This window comes from Gastrolobium bilobum, unplaced genomic scaffold, assembly GCF_033153095.1.
Source record: "Gastrolobium bilobum isolate Gb01-03AN ecotype WA unplaced genomic scaffold, APGP_CSIRO_Gbil_v1 utg3810, whole genome shotgun sequence".
Classification (NCBI taxonomy): Eukaryota; Viridiplantae; Streptophyta; class Magnoliopsida; order Fabales; family Fabaceae; genus Gastrolobium; species Gastrolobium bilobum.
In genome coordinates, this window is record NW_026899073.1 from 595,469 (window position 1) to 615,555 (window position 20,087).

The 20,087-nt window shown below is 34.9% G+C and overlaps 2 protein-coding genes across 8 annotated transcripts; one reads left to right on the forward strand and one right to left on the reverse strand.

Annotated features, from left to right (window-relative positions):
• The first annotated feature begins 1,516 nt into the window (after positions 1-1,516).
• On the forward strand, positions 1,517-5,711 carry LOC133286952 (uncharacterized). Of its 3 annotated transcripts, XM_061484473.1 has the most exons (9): positions 1,517-1,869; positions 1,963-2,319; positions 2,864-3,237; positions 3,785-4,034; positions 4,118-4,283; positions 4,385-4,487; positions 4,715-4,843; positions 4,980-5,195; positions 5,285-5,711. In XM_061484473.1, exons 2-9 carry the CDS (start codon positions 2,085-2,087, stop codon positions 5,564-5,566), a joined length of 1,755 nt encoding a protein of 584 aa, XP_061340457.1. In that variant the 5' UTR covers positions 1,517-1,869; positions 1,963-2,084; the 3' UTR covers positions 5,567-5,711. The 3 variants fall into 3 exon arrangements, with proteins under 3 accessions (XP_061340457.1, XP_061340455.1, XP_061340458.1); XM_061484471.1 differs by having other exon boundaries at positions 1,517-2,319; XM_061484474.1 differs by having other exon boundaries at positions 1,517-2,319; positions 2,891-3,137; positions 3,790-4,034.
• Positions 5,712-6,523: 812 nt separating this feature from the next.
• Positions 6,524-10,313, reverse strand: LOC133286930 (uncharacterized). 5 transcript variants are annotated; one of them, XM_061484439.1, is made up of 3 exons: positions 10,011-10,309; positions 7,584-9,628; positions 6,524-7,301 (listed from the first exon to the last, which is right to left on the reverse strand). In XM_061484439.1, exons 2-3 carry the CDS (start codon positions 9,252-9,254, stop codon positions 6,912-6,914), a joined length of 2,061 nt encoding a protein of 686 aa, XP_061340423.1. In that variant the 5' UTR covers positions 9,255-9,628; positions 10,011-10,309; the 3' UTR covers positions 6,524-6,911. The 5 variants fall into 5 exon arrangements, with proteins under 5 accessions (XP_061340423.1, XP_061340426.1, XP_061340425.1 ...); XM_061484442.1 differs by having other exon boundaries at positions 7,584-9,645; XM_061484441.1 differs by having other exon boundaries at positions 7,584-9,743.
• Positions 10,314-20,087: the final 9,774 nt, after the last annotated feature.

The following is a 20,087-nucleotide window of genomic DNA, read 5'->3' on the forward strand; positions in this document are numbered from 1 at the left end:
TGGACGAATTGACTCGCCGAGCCGAGTCCGTATTGCCGACTCTGCATTTATCAATACTTGAACGAAACCTACTGTAATTATTAAAGTTAATCCTTGGAGCATGCCACTGAAAACAACTTCCATGGAGATTCTCTGTTTTTCTATCATTCACTCATTCGAATCTCATTTCCCAACGAAAAGAAAAACAAACCTCCAATAATAATTAACACTTTAATTAACTGTACTCCCTAAACATCAATCTTAACTCTACCCTATCCGCTTTAGCAACACTCGCTCTGTCATTGGTTTATGTGGCAACTGGTAACTATGTATTCCTATTGTTTGATAAAAGTCTTGTCACTCACGTCGAATGCGTGTGTCAAGAATGGGTACAAAGAAAGAACCCACTTGAAAAAGCAATCAAAAGTGTGGAGAACGAGAGAAGAGAGAATGAATGAAAGAAAAAAAAGGGAAAAGTGTCTATACATTTAAATTACACAACTTACATCCTTTCACTCTCACAAAGAGGTGGGACCCACAACTTTATTTTTTTTGTCAACTCTCTCTCCTCCTTTATCTATCTCTTTCTCTCTCTTAAAATGACACAACTTTAGATCCTTCAAAATTATACACACTTTTCCCAAAAAAGAAACATTACTCCACCAAAAAAAAGAAAGGTAAGGTTTCATAACTCAGCCAAGGAGGCATCACCGCAACTCATTTTATTTCTCAAAAGAAAACAAAGACTGTATGCAAATCAAAGCTTCTCTGTTACGTTCTTGCCTTCATTTTAAAGTGTTTATTGGGTTTAGGTTATACCACTTAAAAAGAAAACAAATACCAAACTTTAAACAGAGGTCTCGAATTCAAGTTTAGAAATGAAAAAAGTAATTTAGGGAGAGTCACTCTTACTTTGGATCCTACAATGCTCGAACCGTATTAGTTCGAAATATAAACCTTAGGAAACTAAAAAAAGAAAACAAGTATGAGAGAGAACCATTGAGGGAGGGAACGAAGGTAGAATCAGAATAGTAATGGCAAGTGGGAACTGTAACCCCACCCGCCACCAGATGACCCTTCTCTCCATTGATTGCACGGTTCTCGAGCACACCATGGAATATTGAACCTCAAGGTACTACTGAACCTGTTCAGTCATTCATTCACCTTCCCAATATTTTCTTCTTTCTCTCTCTACTTTTAGCTTAGCCTCTCTTTTTTAATATAATATATTTACCATTTCAAATATACAAAAGGGTCAGGTAAAAAATCAGGCTCACTGTTTGTGTTTCTGGTTAAGGCTGTCACCGCAGATTCTTATCTATCTAGTTCACGGATTGGATTGGTTCTCTTGTCCTTTTCATGGAACCTGTCTTTCTTGCTCGCTTTTGCTTTCTTTCTCTGCATTCAAAACACGTCATCAACGTCATGCTCAATCATAGCTTCCCATTCCTTTCCTTGTAATGCATATATACTAAATTTTAATTCTTTTTTTGGGTGATTAGCTTCTAATAAAAGTTTGGACCTTGTTCCACTTCAACTTAATATTGAATTCTCTACTCCTTTTCACCTTATCTTGTTTCATTTTTTGGTTTGATTATCTTGAAGACTATCAGATAAATTGTCAAGAAAATATGTGAATTCCCGTTTAGTTGCCTGTTTCCTTACAAAAAATTTATCCAAATTTGGTCACGCTTTTCTTGTTCGATGAACATGTCTGATATTATGTATACATGTTCTTGCTATGGACCCTCTGTCCCTTTCTGACTCTCTGTAAGAATATAGCTTTGAGAAATTCTGATGGGAACTCCACAGTTCATGCATTTATTTTGCAGTTGGAAGGATGATGACAAGGGATGGCCCACAAAAAGTTTTTTGAGGTGGCATGATTCGGTAATTGTGCGATTTTTTTATTTTGTTTTTAGGTCCTTTTCTTGGAGTAGTTGGAACAAGGTACGAATTTGAAGCTTTGTGGATCATGAACAGCTAGGTAAAGTTTCTTGGTGAACGCTTAAGCAAGTATGCTGCAGTCCTAGTGTGTGAGTCCATGAAATTTTCGAGAAAAAGAATGCAAAAGCTTTTTTGAATAAATTCACAAGAAAAGTGAAATGGAGCAATTAAATCAAAGGTCTATTGAGAGAGTGGTTTCGCAGAGAGCCTTGCAAATGAGCAACTCATTTCCATGTCAGATTTGTGTTGTGGGATTTCTTTGTGGAGTCTGTCTTGCCTCTTTGATTTTGGCTGCTCTTACTTCATTTGGCACCTTCCACTTTGGTCGCTTTTCATTCTCAACCATGTCAATGCTTAATTTATCATGGAACTCAGATCTCGATAATAACATCAGTAAGTCAATTTCCTTCTGATTCTTTCAGACCATAATTATTTTATTACTTCAATTTTATGCCTCTGTTAACTTTTTAACTTTATACAACATGCTTTCTTCTTTTCTTATCATGAATTCCTACCTTTTTCCTAAATTCAATGCAAGGATATATTGGATTTAGCTGAAACTTTAAGGATGTTTATCCGTGAAGCAAACTTGATGAAGGCTTGTCCCTGAAGAAACTTGTAATAATACCAATGGTTGCTTTAAGTTAAGCATACTCTAATAGGACATTCTCTTTTACTTTCACTTTTAAGTTAAGTATACTATGCACATTGTTTTGTTTTGCATAATCAATATTGCATATAGAACATTCTTGCGGTTACCAACTGTTTATAATACGATAAAGCACATAGAACTAACCACTGTAACGTTGTAACCTAGTAAATAATTTTATTATTATTATTGTTATTACTACTATTATCGGTATATTAAGTTTAATTGACGGCGAATGTCTTGTGTTTTTTTTTTTTCTTTCTTTCCTTGTTATGGTGACATGAACAGACTGCAATTTTAACCCTAAGGAAACAGAGAGATTAAGGGATTTGAAGAGCAGAAGAGAAGGAGATAACGATGACAGTGTCTCTTTGCTTTATTCAGCTTGGAGTTGTGTGTTAAATAAATCTGCAACTGGTAGAAATGAGTGCTTGCTGAAACTTGGAATTAGTGAGTTGAGTTTACCAAGAGCCCCACATTTGGAAAACTGCAAGGTGAAAAGGAAGCTATATGACAGTCTTGATAAGCGTACAGGAAATGATAGCTTTCCGCCATGGACAACTTGGAAAGGATTTTTGGACACTCACCCTGTTGCTGAAACCAGTGAACAAATTCAAAACTTCAGGCATCAGGTTATATCTGAGGGTGCTTATCCACCATGGGTATGTAATTTGTTAATTGTTTGTACTGTATTTTAGACTCGCTAACTATAAATATTGAAACAATATTTAACTACTTGTTGGTATCAATATTTTTTTATCATTACCTCAAAATATGCTAATGAAGTCACATTAATCGGTTTCGCTTAAAATCACCTTTCACAACCATTGCATCATTCTAGGCCATTGTTTGTGTTCTGTATGTTTCTCATAAATGCTTACCTTTTTCTGAACATAGAGCTGATTACAGAAGTATGTTCTTAAAATGAAAATTTTATATTTAATTGGCATTTGATTACCCTCAGTTTATAAACAACTAATTAGGTACATTATTATGTAATGAAAATTTGATATAAATTAAATAAATATACTGCTTTTTCTTCAAGCATGGAATTGCTTGTTATCTTGGCCGCGTCACCTTTTCTTAACATAGAATTCCAATATTTAGGTTATAATTATTATCAGAACCGCGGCATGTAGATGCTTGAGGAAGATTCATGAACTGTATTTGGGAGCATAAAAATGACACTTATGTGCTTAAATATTGCAGATTGAAGGATCTGATGAAGAAAACTATCCCCTGACTAGAAAAGTTCAGCGTGACATATGGATCCATCAGCATCCATTAAACTGTAGCAACCCGAATGTCAAGTTCCTTCTTGCTGACTGGGAGAGGTTACCTGGATTTGGCATGGGAGCTCAGATTGCTGGAATGTGTGGACTTCTTGCTATTGCTATCAATGAAAGAAGAATCCTTGTTACTAACTTCTTTAATAGGGCTAACCATGATGGTTGCAAAGGTACAATTTTTTTGTGGTTTTGTGTTTAATTCATTTTTAACAACTTGAATTGTTACTGTAAGTGGACACTCTTGTTGATGCAGGGTCTTCCCGGTCTAGTTGGAATTGTTACTTCTTTCCAGAAACTTCCCTAGAATGCCGTCAACGTGCTTTGGAACTAATGAGAAGTGAAGATGCATGGAGTAAAGGAATTTTTACCACAAAAGAAAATTACACATCGAAGCATATATGGACAGGACCAACTCCTAGGCAAGCTCTCACAACAACTGAAAGTAGTTATATATTTATGATAGCTTCCTTACTGAAGATAGAGTTATTATTCTTCCTATGTCAATGTATGTATGCTGCAGGATATGGGGCAATCCATGGAATTATTTGCAACCCACAACCGATTTAAATGGCAGTCTGGTGGTTTCTCATAGAAAAATGGATAGACGATGGTGGAGAGCACAGGTACTCATTACCTCAATAACAACCTTTAAGTCTATGAGTAACTTCTCCTTTCATTGTCTTCTCTTCTCAATAAGACAAACTATGATAAAATAAGATGTTAAAGAGGTTAGAAAATATTTACTTATGTTTATCAGCAGGTCATTACTGATGTTTGTTGTGAGTTGGACTAACTATCATCCATGAATAGTTCATGATTCAATGGTATTTGCAATAAACATTATTTTCAGGCTGTACGCTACTTAATGAGGTTCCCAACTGAGTACACATGCAATTTATTGAATGAAGCCCGCCATGCTGCCTTTGGAAAAATAGCTGCAAAAATGGTTCTCAAAAGTCTTGCTGGAGAATGGCCAAAGGTTAACTCTGCACTATTATTCTTATTTTGGATATAGAAGACTAAAATGGATCAAAGTCTAAAACCCACGCATATGTTCGGTTTACCCTTCTTTATGATTTGATATTGTCATAAGTTGACTTGTGGTGATGCCTCAGGAAAATAGTAACAAGGCAAGGTCTGATATTGATGAATATGTTTGGTCGAATCACAAGCCATGGGTACCTAGGCCTCTTCTAAGCATGCATGTAAGGATGGGAGACAAAGCATGTGAAATGAAAATGGTCGAATTTGAAGAATACATGCAACTTGCTAATCGGATTAGGAGGCATTTCCCAAACCTTAATAGCATTTGGCTCTCCACTGAGATGCAGGTATTTTTTAGCTTTCTTGTAAATCATATCATTGGGATAGTATAAGTGTTTCTGTCTCTTAACATTATGAAGAATCCAATTTGATTCAGGAAGTCATCGACAAAAGCCAAGGATATTTTCGTTGGAACTTCTACTATACAAAGGTAAGACGCCAAGGTAGGAGTAATGTGTCAATGGCCGAGTATGAATCCAGCTTGGGTAGGGAGACCAGCACTAATTATCCACTGGTTAATTTCCTGATGGCTGCGGACTCTGATTTTTTCGTTGGAGCATTGGGTTCTACTTGGTGCTTCCTTATAGATGGAATGAGAAATACTGGGGGAAAGGTAATGGCTGGCTACTTGAGCGTCAATAAGGACAGGTTTTGGTAGGGTATCTGTCTCTGTAAATAATATTATTTCTCAACAAATATGTTGTCTATATGATTAATGATAGATAATAGATTTGTATTTTTGGGAAAATATATAGCTTCTTTGTATGTATAATTATTGGACATGCCAAAAGAAAAATAATACTACACGGTTATAAGCAATATGAAAGAATCAAAATATTCGGAAGTCCGTTATTTTTTTCTTCTGCTCTGTATTTTATTCTAGTTCCTGAGGGTGTGTTTGGTACAAAAGAAATTTTTTAGTATATGGGAATCATGATTAATGGGAATACAGTAGAAATTGAGTTTACTTGGAATCTTACGAAAGAGACGTTTGGTTCGCCAAAATATTACCGGAAATATTGGGTAAAAATTACTAATTCTATGTTTGGTTTAGAACGAAATATGACTTGGAATATGAGGTTATTTTACAAAAATAACCCCAAACTATTTTTACTTTTGTAATTGATAGATTGGGTCTAGATTTTTATGTATATTGGGGTATTTTTGTCTCAAAATTTATTGTTGTGCTTTCTCTTTACTTGGTATTCTAATTGGTATTCTGAATTACCATATTATTTTTGATAATCTGAATAGTGACTTTTCTTTATAAATCAAATTACCAGTAATCCTTGGATATCCGGAAATTGATTTTTATTCCTTCTACCAAACGTGGTAATTGCATTTACCAAAGAAGGATTACTGGTAATCATCTTCAAATACTTTAAACAAACACCCCTGAGGGATTTGTAGGTAATTCATGAAAGGGCTTGGTATTTCGACATCTTCAACCATAAGCAAAGCTAAGTCTACGCATTTGACACTACGAAACCCTTCGACCTCCGGAAGTGAAAAGTATCTAGCAATTTAATCATTACATACCGTTTGAACAAAATCTACTGGTGTAATTGACTCCTTTTAAAACTACATTCAAAATCTTGATGACATAAAGGTGAAAACTGAAGAGAATACCAATCACGAAAACGTAGAATCGATGATCATCGACATAGGAGTAGATACAAATATTGGTATCTCGAGAAAATTAGAATGAAGCCGAAAGCAATTGAAGGAGCGTTAGACTCTTGACCTTCAATTTCACTTCACATGACAATACAACTTATAAAAGACAAAGCTTTCTTCGCGAAACGGGGGAAAAAAATAAAGGCACCTTTTACTTAACTAATAACAATTGGTTGCCCAAGAAATTTCTAGTAAATTCTCGGAGAAACACCCCAATGTTGAAATGTAAAGTCAGTTATGGCTGTGCACAAAGAAAGACTCTTTTTGTCTGGCAACAATTATCAAAGCCTCAATTTACCCAGAGATACCAAACCATGATATTAATATTATTCTTCAACATCCTCAGTCATCTGACGCACCCCATCTCCACCTTTTGCCGCTGTCTGCTTCTTGTGTTTCTTACTTCTCGCTTTCTTTGCCTTCATTCGGCGTTTCTTCTCATTGGCGTCCACCCATTTGTAGTCTGCAGGTATGCTGAAAGGGTCAACTTCAACTTCATCTTTATATCTGTGGCTATCAGAGTCGCTGGACTGTCCTCCACGATTTCCTTTCATCCATGAAATCCATGATGTAGACCCTTCTAAATCCTTGGATTTGGCATCCTGGAAATGTGCCGGGCTGGAGAGTGGAGTTGAAAACTCCTCTACTGGCTGAAGCTCCTCAAATTTTGTAAAGGTAACAAGCACCCGGATAGTAGGGACTATGGGAATAGCAACCTGAGTAGCACCAGAGATTATTATCATTAATGCTGAACATGCCCCAACATAGACAACAACCGTGATACAGACAAGTAATGTTATTGCGAAAACGCTCAAACACAATTTGATCTCCTTATATTAAGGTAAGCTAACCTGACCAGTCAACCGTGGCATATAACTAATCTGCCAACTGACCAAAACTCCTCGTTAATTAACAGTAACAGAAGTATCATCAACACGTTTAATGCAAGAGTGCAGAGTAAAAAATTAAGAACTTAAAAGTCATGGTATTTGGATTACCTTGACAGGAAAAGTTCCATGAGGAAGCTTAGTTGTCAAAAGCTCTCTGAGTCTTCTAATAGCCTTAACCTTATTTGCTAAGATGTCAAGTAGAGGCAGAAGCTCATCAGTTTTCAAAGGGAAGTCTGGCGTTAGCCACAAGACAGGTCTTAAACCCTTTTTATACTCACTTTCATTCTTAGACTCACTGATTACTCCTTTCTTCTTTTTTCTATTGTTTCTATCTTTTCCCTTCTTAGAGTCTCCACTATCCTCCTTCAAAAACTCAGATGCTGGCTTTTGCTGCTCACCTAATCTCTGATTGCTACCTTCTGAGCCAAACTTTGAAATTTTCTTCAAAGTTTTGGAATCCTCAGGCTCATCACTGCTACTCTTCAAATTTTTCTTGTTCCAACTAAACCAGCTCTTCTTCTCTTTAACCATGCCATTGGCTTCAGAATTCTCATAGGAAGCTGCTGAAACATTTTCTTGACCATCAAAGACTCCATGTTCCTCATCCTCACAAGTACCATCTGAATTACCCATATGTAGTGCAGAATCTAATTGCATTCTTTCCTCAGCAGTCAATACATCATCATACTCATCATTGTTTTCCCCATTTATCATACTTTCTCCATCCTCCACAGAAAAAAGCTCTTCATCTGTCATAGCACCTGGAACCCGCCTTGACTTCACACTCACCATCACATGAAGCATGTCATAAACTTTTGCCTTCCAATTCCCAACCATCTCAGTCTTCTCCTGACGCCTCCAATTTAAATGGGGAACAAGCTCAGCCTGAGTTACATCAATACCCGGTCTATACATATTTGTCTGGGACATTAAGGAAACTTCATGAGCAACTTCAGCTTCTGTTGGTTGTGTACCAGCTCCTTCCAAAGCATTTGTGATTTCCTTATCCTTATGAGAAAGAGCAATCAAAGAACCACCTGGCAGAGTTAAATTACCATTCTCTGAGGCATAGCCCTCTCCAAGGAACAAAAATGTTTGGTCTGATCGTTGGATGCGTAAACCATCAAAGCCAGCAAGGGTCATATCAGCACGGAGATTAGAACCACGCTTCCAAATTCGATAAGTATCGGAAGGGGCTATGCGCCCAATGAAAGGAATGACAGAGCTCTCAAAATGGAAAGTTATCTCCATATAAAAATCACGAATACGAGTTGCAGAAGCAACAATGCGGGGAAGTCTACGACACCATTTGGCCCAAGCCAGGGGTTGATAGTGCCGTGCAATAATCATGGCAATCGCTTCCTCTCTAGCACACACCGCTTCTTGGAGAGCACTCCAACCATGCTCATTCTGTAGACTCCAATCCGCACCAGCTGCCATCAAAATGTCAGCAGAGACTGAATCCCTGAGACGTACAGCAAGGTGAAGAGGGGTCTCCCTACCAGGAACATCGCGGCGATCAATAACAGCAGAGACCTCATCCGCTCGAAGTTCAGCAGCAAGAGATTCAGCTTCTGCGTTGACCTCGCCAGCCTTAGCAAGCCGAGGCAGGGTGGAAACAATGCGCCTTAGGGCAGCATGGTCACGCCTGGCAACTGCCAAGTGAGCAGGACTGTGTGCATATTTAGTTAAATCCTCCATTGATTTGTCTCCTACCTCTCTCTTTTCCCTCCTCGCCGCTCCTAGGCTAGTATCATGAACGATTCCATTTGCTTCCATGGTTGGTCAATCTTGAGTTATAAAGCGGAAGTAGCACAGGCCTCGCTCATACCTTGGGCTTTGCTTTGACAGTTCAAACACTGCAAGCAATTTCCATGGTTCCAGTGTCGAGGGAAGATCACCAAAATGGGTAATCTATGTTTATGTGTGGTTCAATTTTTAGCTCTCCCCTGCCCACAATGAACCTCCACTATTCAATTACCAGAGATTAATTACTTCAACTGGCAATAACGATTTAGAAACAAGAACAAAAACAGCAAGATTTTGGGAAATGTTTTTGCTCCAAAACCCTTCACCATATTATGAGCTCAAACTGCCAAGTCCAAGTATGTAAGGCGATCTTGAAGTCCATCAGAGCTCCAATCAAACCAAATCTGCAGACAAAGCAAACCTGAGCATAAACCACCAAACAAAGAGTCACGCACAGAGAACTAAGATTTATTAGCTCCACTATGCGCTTGTTAATTAGAATGCCTCGAATTGTAACCGCTGCGAGAGAAAATAGAAAAGGAAAATAAATAAATAAATAAATAAACAAACTTAAATTAGAACCATACACTCGATTGAGGAACTAGGATATAGAGAAAGCGAAAAATTGAGAAATTGACAGGGCGAAGTAAGGGTAACCTAGCGAAATTGCATTGGGTAAAGTTGATTTTGTCCAATCGAAGGAAAGCAATAGAAGATCCGTGATTATTACTGTCCTTTAGTTGGCATCAATTTCCGAAGAGACCGAAGAAGAATCCAAGAAAGTACCTGCTGAGACCACTGAGAAAGCAACGCTACATATCAAGTGTTTGCTTTGCAGTTCCCGCTCCTGCTTCCTTCTTAGGTTAGGGTTGTTCGACTTCAAAGTCCCAACTTGAAATTGTGTTGTGTGTGCTAGCTACATACAGCCACAAACACGACAACACAAGAGAAAAAGAGAGAGAGAGAGAGAGAGAGAGAGAGAGAGAGAGAAAGGAAAGGTGATCGATCGGACGGTGGGAGTGGAATGGGAAAGATGAGATCTAAGGGTGAGGAAGGTGGTTTGGCCCTCTGGTGCTGATGGTATGGTATGGACCATTAATGCTGACAAGTGACAACACTACTCAAATGGATACGTACTGGAATCGCCCCTGAACTCGGTCCTCTCGACTCAGACTCAGACTCGGAGATGCCTTAATCGCGCTCTTTACTTATTACTCTTGTCTCGTGTGGCCGTTCCTATTTTTTCTTTCTGGTTCTTAGGGCCTCACTCCTCGCTTTTGCTTTTGAATTTAGTTGCTAGTTTAAGACTTTTGGTAAAGACAAACAGAAAAAAAAAAAAGTAAAACTAAAATTATACTGGAGTTTTCTATTAACATTCTGAGAATGGATATTTTTACTATCAAATTTTTTTACTATCAACTTATTATCTATCTAATCATCATTGAATCAGTATTTTCTCTTTTTTCAAAAACTTTTTTCAATTCTCTCTCTTTGATTCAATGATGATTAGATAGGTAGTAAGTTAGTAGTAATAATATTCTTTCTCTATCATTTTTTATAAGAGAAAAGTTTTTGTCATTTTAAATGACATAAAGTTATGATTTTAAGAGAGAGATAGACACAATAATATTTTTTTTATTTAAAATTTAAATTAAAAAAATCACTCACTTTCTCTCCTATGATTTCTATTCTTATGTGTATCTCTTTTCTAAAATGACATAACTTATGTCATTTAAAATGACATAACTTATGTCATTTAAAATGACAAACATCAAACCATTTTTATAATTATTAAATCAAAATCAAATCAATTATTCTTATTTAATATTATTTTATAATTATTAATTTAATTTTAATTGAATGATAAATATAACATGAGGAAGGTTATACTTACAACATATTTTTGTTTACAACCTCTTACAACCGCATCTTAACACCGTTGATTTCCGTCAATCAACGATTATTATTTTTTCAAATTAAACTCATTAATTAATTATTAATTCACAATAAATAATAACCATTGATTGACGGAAATCATCGGTTAAGATATGGTTGTAAGAAGTTGTAAACGAAAATAGGTTGTACGTATAACCTTCCTCATAAAACATATCTCAAAATGATGGAAAAAATATTTGTCCTTCTAAATGACACAACTTGAGTCATTTCATTCTCACAAAGAGGTGAGACTCACATCTTTATATATTTTTGTCCACTCTCTCTTCCTTTTTATCTATCTATTTTCTCACTTAAAATGACACAACTTTACATTCTTTAAAATAATACACATTCCTTCCAAAAATGATATTAGTGAAATAAAGTAGATAGGTATTTATTTTTAATGTCTTAATAAATATATTTAAAAAGTCAATATCTAACTCACCTATATTTTTTAGTTGACTTACTCATGACAAGTGAACATAATTAATGAGCGGGCTTTAGAGACCATAGTCCATAACAGCAATCCAGCATGGAAGTTCGTCAGTTATAATAGCTTACATGGCAGCATAATTCACTCGTGGTTACTGACTTCACAAGAGTACATTATGAACCATCATGGTTGATGTATGCGTACGTTTGAAACCCTTGTGGCAACGAAACTTGAAACAGACTTGTTTGTTTGCAATAATGTACAGCTACTATAATTTTTGAGTAACCTTGTATTTTAGTCTTTTGAAAAATTGTATTTGATCATCCAAAAGATTTTGTTATGAATATAATTCTTCAATTATGCAAAAATCTTCAAACAGTACCATTTTTTTCTAATTCGTCAATTTATTTACAATCATATTTTAACATTCATTTATTTTCAATTTGATTAAAGGAAAATTCATTTCCTTTTAATTAACTATACATCTAAGAGTAATTTTATTAATACCATCCAAACGGCATTGATTATCACACTATCATTTTTCACATAAATACTTTTAAAATATACATTAATTTACTTAGACTGTTGAATATCATAGATACAAGAGGAAATGATAGTAATACTTGTTGTATTAAACTACACAACATCGGTGCTATTATATAGCAAACCAATTGAAGAATACAAAGAGACACACTTAATGTAGGACTTCTACACTATTAACACTAACACTCTTAACACTCCCCCTAAAGCTGTAGCATATAGATCATATGCTACAAGCTTGATACATAAATAATACTCCCATTAGGAACCAAAAACAACAATGCTACATCAACGAAATGAAATGACTAAGTACAACAAATCAACTGGAATGACCATCAGTGTGAAGAGCTGATAAAGAGACAGTGCTTGAATGGACATCAGAGCATGGATGGTGCCGGAATTATCATCGGCAAAGACAACTGAGCTGACCAGGACATCAACATCAAGATCCCTCTCAGACATTTCATTTAACAGTTGGTGAGCAGCCGTGGTTTCCCCTTGACTATGCTACAAGCTTATTACAAGAAAGACCAAGTAACATAACATCAAAATAAATCTCCTAAATGAGAAACCAAAAATCAACAATGTGCTAAAAATGGCGTCGAAATGAACATCAACATGGAAAATGCCAGAATGATCATCGGCAAAGACAATTGTGCTGGAATGACCATCAGCAACATGGACGGTGCTCCCCCTCAAGAGGAACTTCTAAACAGTGCCAGAATTATCATCGACAAAGACAATTGTGCTGGAATGACCATCAGCAACATGGACAGTGCTCCCCCTCAAGAGAAACTTCGGTGTCGGAATTAACATCAGCGGAGACAACATCAGCAACTTGGACAGTGCTCCCCCTCAAGATGGATGATGAATAGTATAAATACTCCATCTTGGGAAGAAAGAAGATTAAAGAAAAACAAAGCTTCGCGGAATCGAAAAAGTCGCCGGAGACGGTGGTGGGTCGCCGAAAAAGTCGCTGGAAAGTCATCGGAAAAGTCGCCGGAGACGGCTGTCAACGGTGGACGACGTGGTCAACAGTGGTCGGTCAACGACAACGGTGGTCAACCCAACAACTTCCCAAGGATCATTCTTTTCTGATGTGACAGATCAGTCTAAGCTGCAGTCACAGAGCATACTAAGAAAAACCCGAAAAAGAAATAGCAACGGGAATACCTCAAGGAGGGTGATATCTCTCTATAACCATATTGAAATTATGGAAAATAGAACTAAGTTAAACGGATTAAGATTCTTCTTGTTAGTCTCTGATACCATGTTGAATATCATAGATACAAGAGGAAACGATAGTAATACTTGTTGTATTAAACTACACAACATCGGTGCTATTATATAGCAAACCAATTGAAGAATACAAAGAGACACACTTAATGTGGGACTTCTACACTATTAACACTAACACTCTTAACATAGACACACTTCGTATTAAAATCAATTCCATAAAATTAAATTTATTTCAAGTAAATTTTGTAAACTCTAATTCAACCACTCGCCGAGCAAAGCACAAATTTATGTTTGTTCCCAGAAGTTTGGCATAAATGTTAGGGGTAAAGTGTGTGTCATTTTAAAGGACGTAAAGTTGTGTCATTTTAAGAAAGAGAAAGAGATAGATAAAGGAGGAGAGAGAGTTGACGAATAAAATAAAGGTGTGGGTCCCACCTCTTTCTGAGAGTGAAATGATATAAGTTGTGTCATTTAAAAAGATAAACACTTTTCCCAAATGTTAGATGATATGTGTAGGTGTTTACCAAGTACTTTGCGACAAAGCAAGCTTTGTTTTATGGTACGATTTTTACCATTATATGTACGCATGATACCATACAGTCAAAGTTGTTATAATGAAAAAAGCATAACCATACCATCATTCTGTCACTTACCTTGGTCTTTTCGCATGACTTTTGTTTGTAACCTGCTCCATGAAAGATAATAACTATTCAAAATGTTACACGGTGAAGAAATTTTTGTATTTTTTTTTTTTAAATGAATTTATCTTTAAAAGTTTTAAAACAAGTATGTATTGTGTTGAATTGGTATGAGTGCTGGAGTGGAAGATTTTAGGGTGGGGATCACCTCAAGTCCATACAAAATTTTAGTTTTGAGCATAATTTTCAATTTTTTTCATATAAATAGCAATCACATTTTCAAAATTTATAGAAGTCCTTATCGTGAGCATAATCTTTATTTATTTTTGTTAGATAAATAATTGTAACTTACGAAGAAGAATATATGTTACAACTTTGCCTCCTCCTATAAAATTTTCTTGCTTCACCTGTCATACCCCAATTAAAAAGGAGTACACTACACTTACAAAATAGATTAAGTGGATATTTGGTAAAAGGTTAAAATTTAAAATCTCAAAAAACTTAGGTTGGGAATCCGAGATACTTACATTTGGTATAAGAGAGTGCAAAAATTTTCTTGAGATTCTTGCTTTATCGGGATTTTAAAATGTGAACAAAATTTTCAATGAAAAATACCACCGTGACACGAGTCGTATTCTGAAAATCTCACATGGTGGGAAAATATTGACTATTTTTTCACACAATAATGCTCGTGCTCTCTTTTCTGTTGTTCTGAATCTGCATTTCACCCATTTTGAATCATTTCTTCAGCTCTTTTTTTTTCTTTTTTCTTTTTCGGGTTTGTTTCTCTAAGAATTTTGGTTGTCAAGTGAGAGCTCTTCGTCTCTTCCTACTTTTTCCTTTCGTTTCCTTCACTTTCTCATGCAAGAATCTTTCCCGAAGCAAAAGCTTTCTCAGGCAAGAATTTTGCAGTAGTCTTGCATTATCTGCGTGCATAGTAATTTTTTTAAGAAAAAAAAAAATTAATCCAAATCTGTTGAAAATACTTCCCCAAAATTGTTATTTGTTTTGCTCGAAACTTTCTTCGATTTCTCAGCCATTAAATGCATATTGACATTGGGCAAAAGACTCTTTGTAATGTGAGTATGGAAGCACAGTGCAGCATGCTAATATTCAAGATGAAATGTTGGAAGGAGCAAATTCAAGATGAACACTTTTGGTAGCATCCCGTCAGTGTTGGATGATTTTGTAAAAATTTTATTTTGATTTTAAATTGCAAAAGTTTGAATTATAAAGGGTAATTTTATAAAATTACCCAACGTTCCCATTAATAATTGACAATCACTATAAGTAAACTGGTATTTTGAGGCTATTTAACTGAGGTTGTTTAACTGAGGCAGTTTCCCTTAAACCGTCTCCAATTGACAAATAGAGATGATTTTTTCAGCGGTTCAATTGATTCGAGGTGGTTGACGTGACATTGCCTCCAAATGTATACTAAAGACGGTTAAAATAATCGCCTCCATTTATCATTCGAAGGCGGTTAAGCAAAACCGCCTCTAATTGCTACCTTTAGAGAAGGTTAAACCATAATCATCTCCAAATATACATCAGACGCTAGGGGTGTTAATCAACCGATCCAAACCAATTCAAACCGCGAAAACCGAACTGAAAAACCGATAACCGAATAAACCGAAAACCGAAAAATCGGAAACCGAAAGAAAATCGCAAATTTTAATTGGATTGGATCGGTTTTCGGATGGGTTGATGAAAACCGATCCAATATATTAATTATCCTCTACCTACTTGTCTTTTCTCCAATCATAGCCCAAAAATTTATAAACTCAAGACCCATTAACTCATCAACTAAACCCAAAAAAAAACTTAGTCACCTCTCATCAACTATAATATTGTTTACTTATATTTTTGTATTTCAATTTTTTTTTATTTTTACAAAGTCAATATATATAAAAGATGTTATTTGCACAATAATCACGAAACTAATTTTAGGATATTCAAAAAACCGAAAACTGATCCAATCCAAACCGAAAAAAATTGGATTGGATCGGATCGGATTTGAAAAAAAATCTAAACCGAATGGATGATTACATGATCAAACCGAAGGGATTGGATCGGATGAGTTTTACTTTCAAAACCGATCCAATCCAGACCGCGAACACCCCTATTAGACGCGGTTAAAATAACCACCCCCATTGACCATGCATAGGCGATTGAGGTATAATAACCTCTAAATGTAGCAATTAGAAGCGATTTTAATGTAACCGCCTCTGAATGGTAAATGGGAGCGATTATTTTAACCGCCTCTAGTACATATTTGGAGGTAATTTCATGTCAGTCGCCTCAAAATGTACATTAGAGGTGGTTAAAATAACAGTCGTTAGATCGTCCTCAAATTTGGTCAGTGTGTTATTCTCTTGTAATATTTTAATCTGACCGTTCAGATTTTTAAGTTGAATCATCTGGTGTTATATATAAATTTCCAAAGATGGTTGTTGCATATTGAAAAAAATCATTTCGCCTTCACTTTGAAGTCTCACATTGGATGACCCTTATTCCTCCTTCTTCATTCCCTTCTATATAACAACTCACACTAACACTCGCATATACAAAATTCAATAAGTTATTTATATTCAACTAATATAAATTATATTAACTTTTTAAAATAACTTTTTAAAAAAAATTATATAAACTAATCACTGTCAAAAAATATATTAAAAATAATAATTTAAATTTTTAAATTAATTAACTTTTTAAAATAATAATTTTAATATTAAAAATTAAATTTTTTTATAATTTTAACTATTTGGAAGCAGTTACATGTTATTTGGAGGAAATTAGTATAACCATCTCAGATTGTCATTTAGAGGCGGTTAAAATAAACGCCTCAGATAGTCATTTGGAGGCAGTTAAAATAATCGCCTCAGATTGTCATTTAGAGGCAGTTATTCCAACGGTTTGTGAAAATCACCGCATTTTGCCTCGCGATGGTGGTAAATGAGGCAGTTCAAGAACCACCGAACCAAGCATTTTAAAGACGGCTTGAATCGCCTCAAAATGCAAATATAGCCGTCTTTGAAAATCAATTTTCTTGTAGTGAATCAACCAAACATAGACTTGGTAATATTGAGTCAATATTTTCGGTAATATTATAATCTACCAAATAGTTTTTTAGTAACATTCCCACCATATTTTCGGGAATCGTGATTCCGGACAAAAAAAAATGTATCATCTACCAAATTTCCCCTGAAAAAGAGAAATACAATCATGTTCCTGTCCGGTAAACTAATAATTCAAATACATACTTTTTTTTCCAATCATCAAATTACATATACAACTTAACAAGATTCTTCAAGTATAAGGCAACCATTAATTGCTAATTATAAACTAATTGTGCTATCCTAAAAGTCATCACATTACATCCAAGTAAAACAATATCTAAGATAGGCATTCAAGTATTTTCGGATTTACTGTTTTTATTCATTTTGCCTGAAACGAAATATATATATATATATATATATATATATATTTATATATATATATTTCTCTAATATAGTTAATGCTAACAACGCCTTCATTATCATTAACATAAACTATAGTCTTGCGAGCCCAAATAGAGTGAGGTGTCCCTCACGGATGTCAACTAAATATTTATCTATATACGTATCTTGGAATATACAATAAGAAATAGATAAAACAAGATTTTCCCTCACGGATGTGCTATAGTAAAGATAATTGTTAGGGCTTCGCCCCTTAATGTTATCAAAAAAAAAAAAAAGATAATTGTAACCCATTAGCATATTGATAACAAAGGAATTACACTACATTTGACTTCACATGATTTTAATGAAAGTTTTGTGTTTTATCGAGAAATATCCAGATATCTGGAACTCGATATCGAATATTTCCTCTCAGGTATCCAAATGCTAGATTACAAGTATCTGGATACTTTTCCCTACGTATTCAGATACTTGAACGCAGATTTCCTTATATCTTTCAAAAGGTATCCAGATATCTGTTAGGAATTTAAATTTTCACAGACATAATAAGAAGAGTTTTTATTTGAACACTTACTTGTTGGGGTTCTTCAACAAGGTGACTCTTGTTCTCTTTGGTTCTCAGCCACTAGTCCAAGCTCTGCTCCACTTTAAACTACAAGTCTAATGTACACACGGGGGCCTAATGAAATCTCTAGGTATTGAACTAGTTTCCCCTCCTTTGTAAGCTCCAACTGAAAAGGAAGATAAAGGACGAGGAAACATGGTGGTTTGGTGGTTGAGAAGGATATGATGATGGTGGAATGTTTCTGGTTGTTAGGAGGAAGAGATGCATCACCAGTGAATATAAGAAAATTTCCAAGTGAGAAGTGGAAAATGTAAAAGTCAATTGGGGAGAAAGAATGCTTTAAGGAAGAGTGCTGGAAAGAAGGGTGGAGTGAAATGAGATATCTTACCCACTCTCTGTCTCAATGTGACGTGAATTGACAAGAGAGTAAGGGGTGAGACCTTTTTTTTTTGATTGTTTGACTAGATTTCTCTTTTTCGACTTAATTAAATGTTATTTTATTTAAATCATTGGGTGTTATATCACCATTCATTGATATATTGGAGTATTAGACTTCACACTAAGCTTAATCCGGTGAGTCCTCATCAATAATTACTTGAATAACGGCTCACGGTGTCACACCAAATTAACATAATATATTCTAGGTGTCCTCAATTCCACGATTACAAGTGATTCCCCCGTATAATTATAAGGTCACCACGTTTAGGTACCAATATAATCTAATCTACACTCTCAACCTTTTTCTTATATTGATTTAAGCGTTGGAGTATCACAATTAAAAAAATAAGGATTATGGACAACAAATTTCATATGTAAAGGGCATAATTCCATCCCTATTTGCGATGAGGTGAGACCAACCTAATATGCATTTTCTGCCCTTAATTTGACTAATAAATATGATTTGAATAATATTAAAGTATGTTCTTGATACGAAGAAAATTAGGAAAGGATTTTGCTCGTTCCTAGTGGGAACTAAAACCATTCGTCCCTACTAAATTATGTCTTTATTAGGGACAAAACTTGTTCACAGATCCATCCATATTAGGGATGAACATGTTTTGTCCCAAATTCCATCCATAATTTTGCTTTTTTATTAAATTATTCAATATAAACATTTCAATTTTTTTGTTGAAAAAATACACTTGATAGTCATAATCCAATATAAACCGTTAAAGTTATGTAACTGATGTAAACTAGTATGAACCTGGTAATAATTATAAGAGGTTAATGTTTCTCATGTTGTTTATCTCCTACATACGTATAAAAGTGTGTTGTGTCCATGTTTTCTTTTAATCATTAGATTAGTCATAATCCCTCCCTCGATCCACCCCTCATGTCATGTCCATATTTATCATAAATCTTTATTACTCCTGTGACTTTTAGCAATGGAAGCATGATTTAGTATTAAAAAAGTTGATTTTATTTTAGTTAATAATTGAATCATATATTGTATTAAAAACTTTGATTTCAAAAACAAATTGAATAAAATTAATTATAAATAGTTGCACCAGCAAAGAGTGGAGGACCCTGGATTTTTAAGGAGAGGGGCAAAAATAACAAATTTTATATTATAAACAAAAGTACATACAATAAATACAAAAAAGAAAAAGTGCATACAATAAAATATGAACCTAATATAAAAAGTTTGATAGAATTTTATTACAGAATTCGAGCTCAGTTCACTTAATTTTTGCTCTACTTTTTTTTATATTGTTGAACTTTTCTATAATTGAATATGTACTAAAAGTCAAAACAATTTCCTTTTCAATATATGTTATCAAATAATCATCAAGAAATTGGTTTTCCAAACGATTTCAAAGTCTGCTCTTGATTATCTTCATGACCGAGAAAACTCTTTTAGTAGTGACAGTAAAAACTAAGAGAGAGTACAAGTCGAATCACTCTATCAATAAGAGGGTAAATGATTGATTTTCTAATTCTTGTCAGCCATTGACATAATTCAGATGTAGTTGGTAACACCATCTTCAAATGCAATTTTTCTTGTTCTGTGAAATCATCGAAATAAAATTTATCTACAAATTTGCAAATATCATA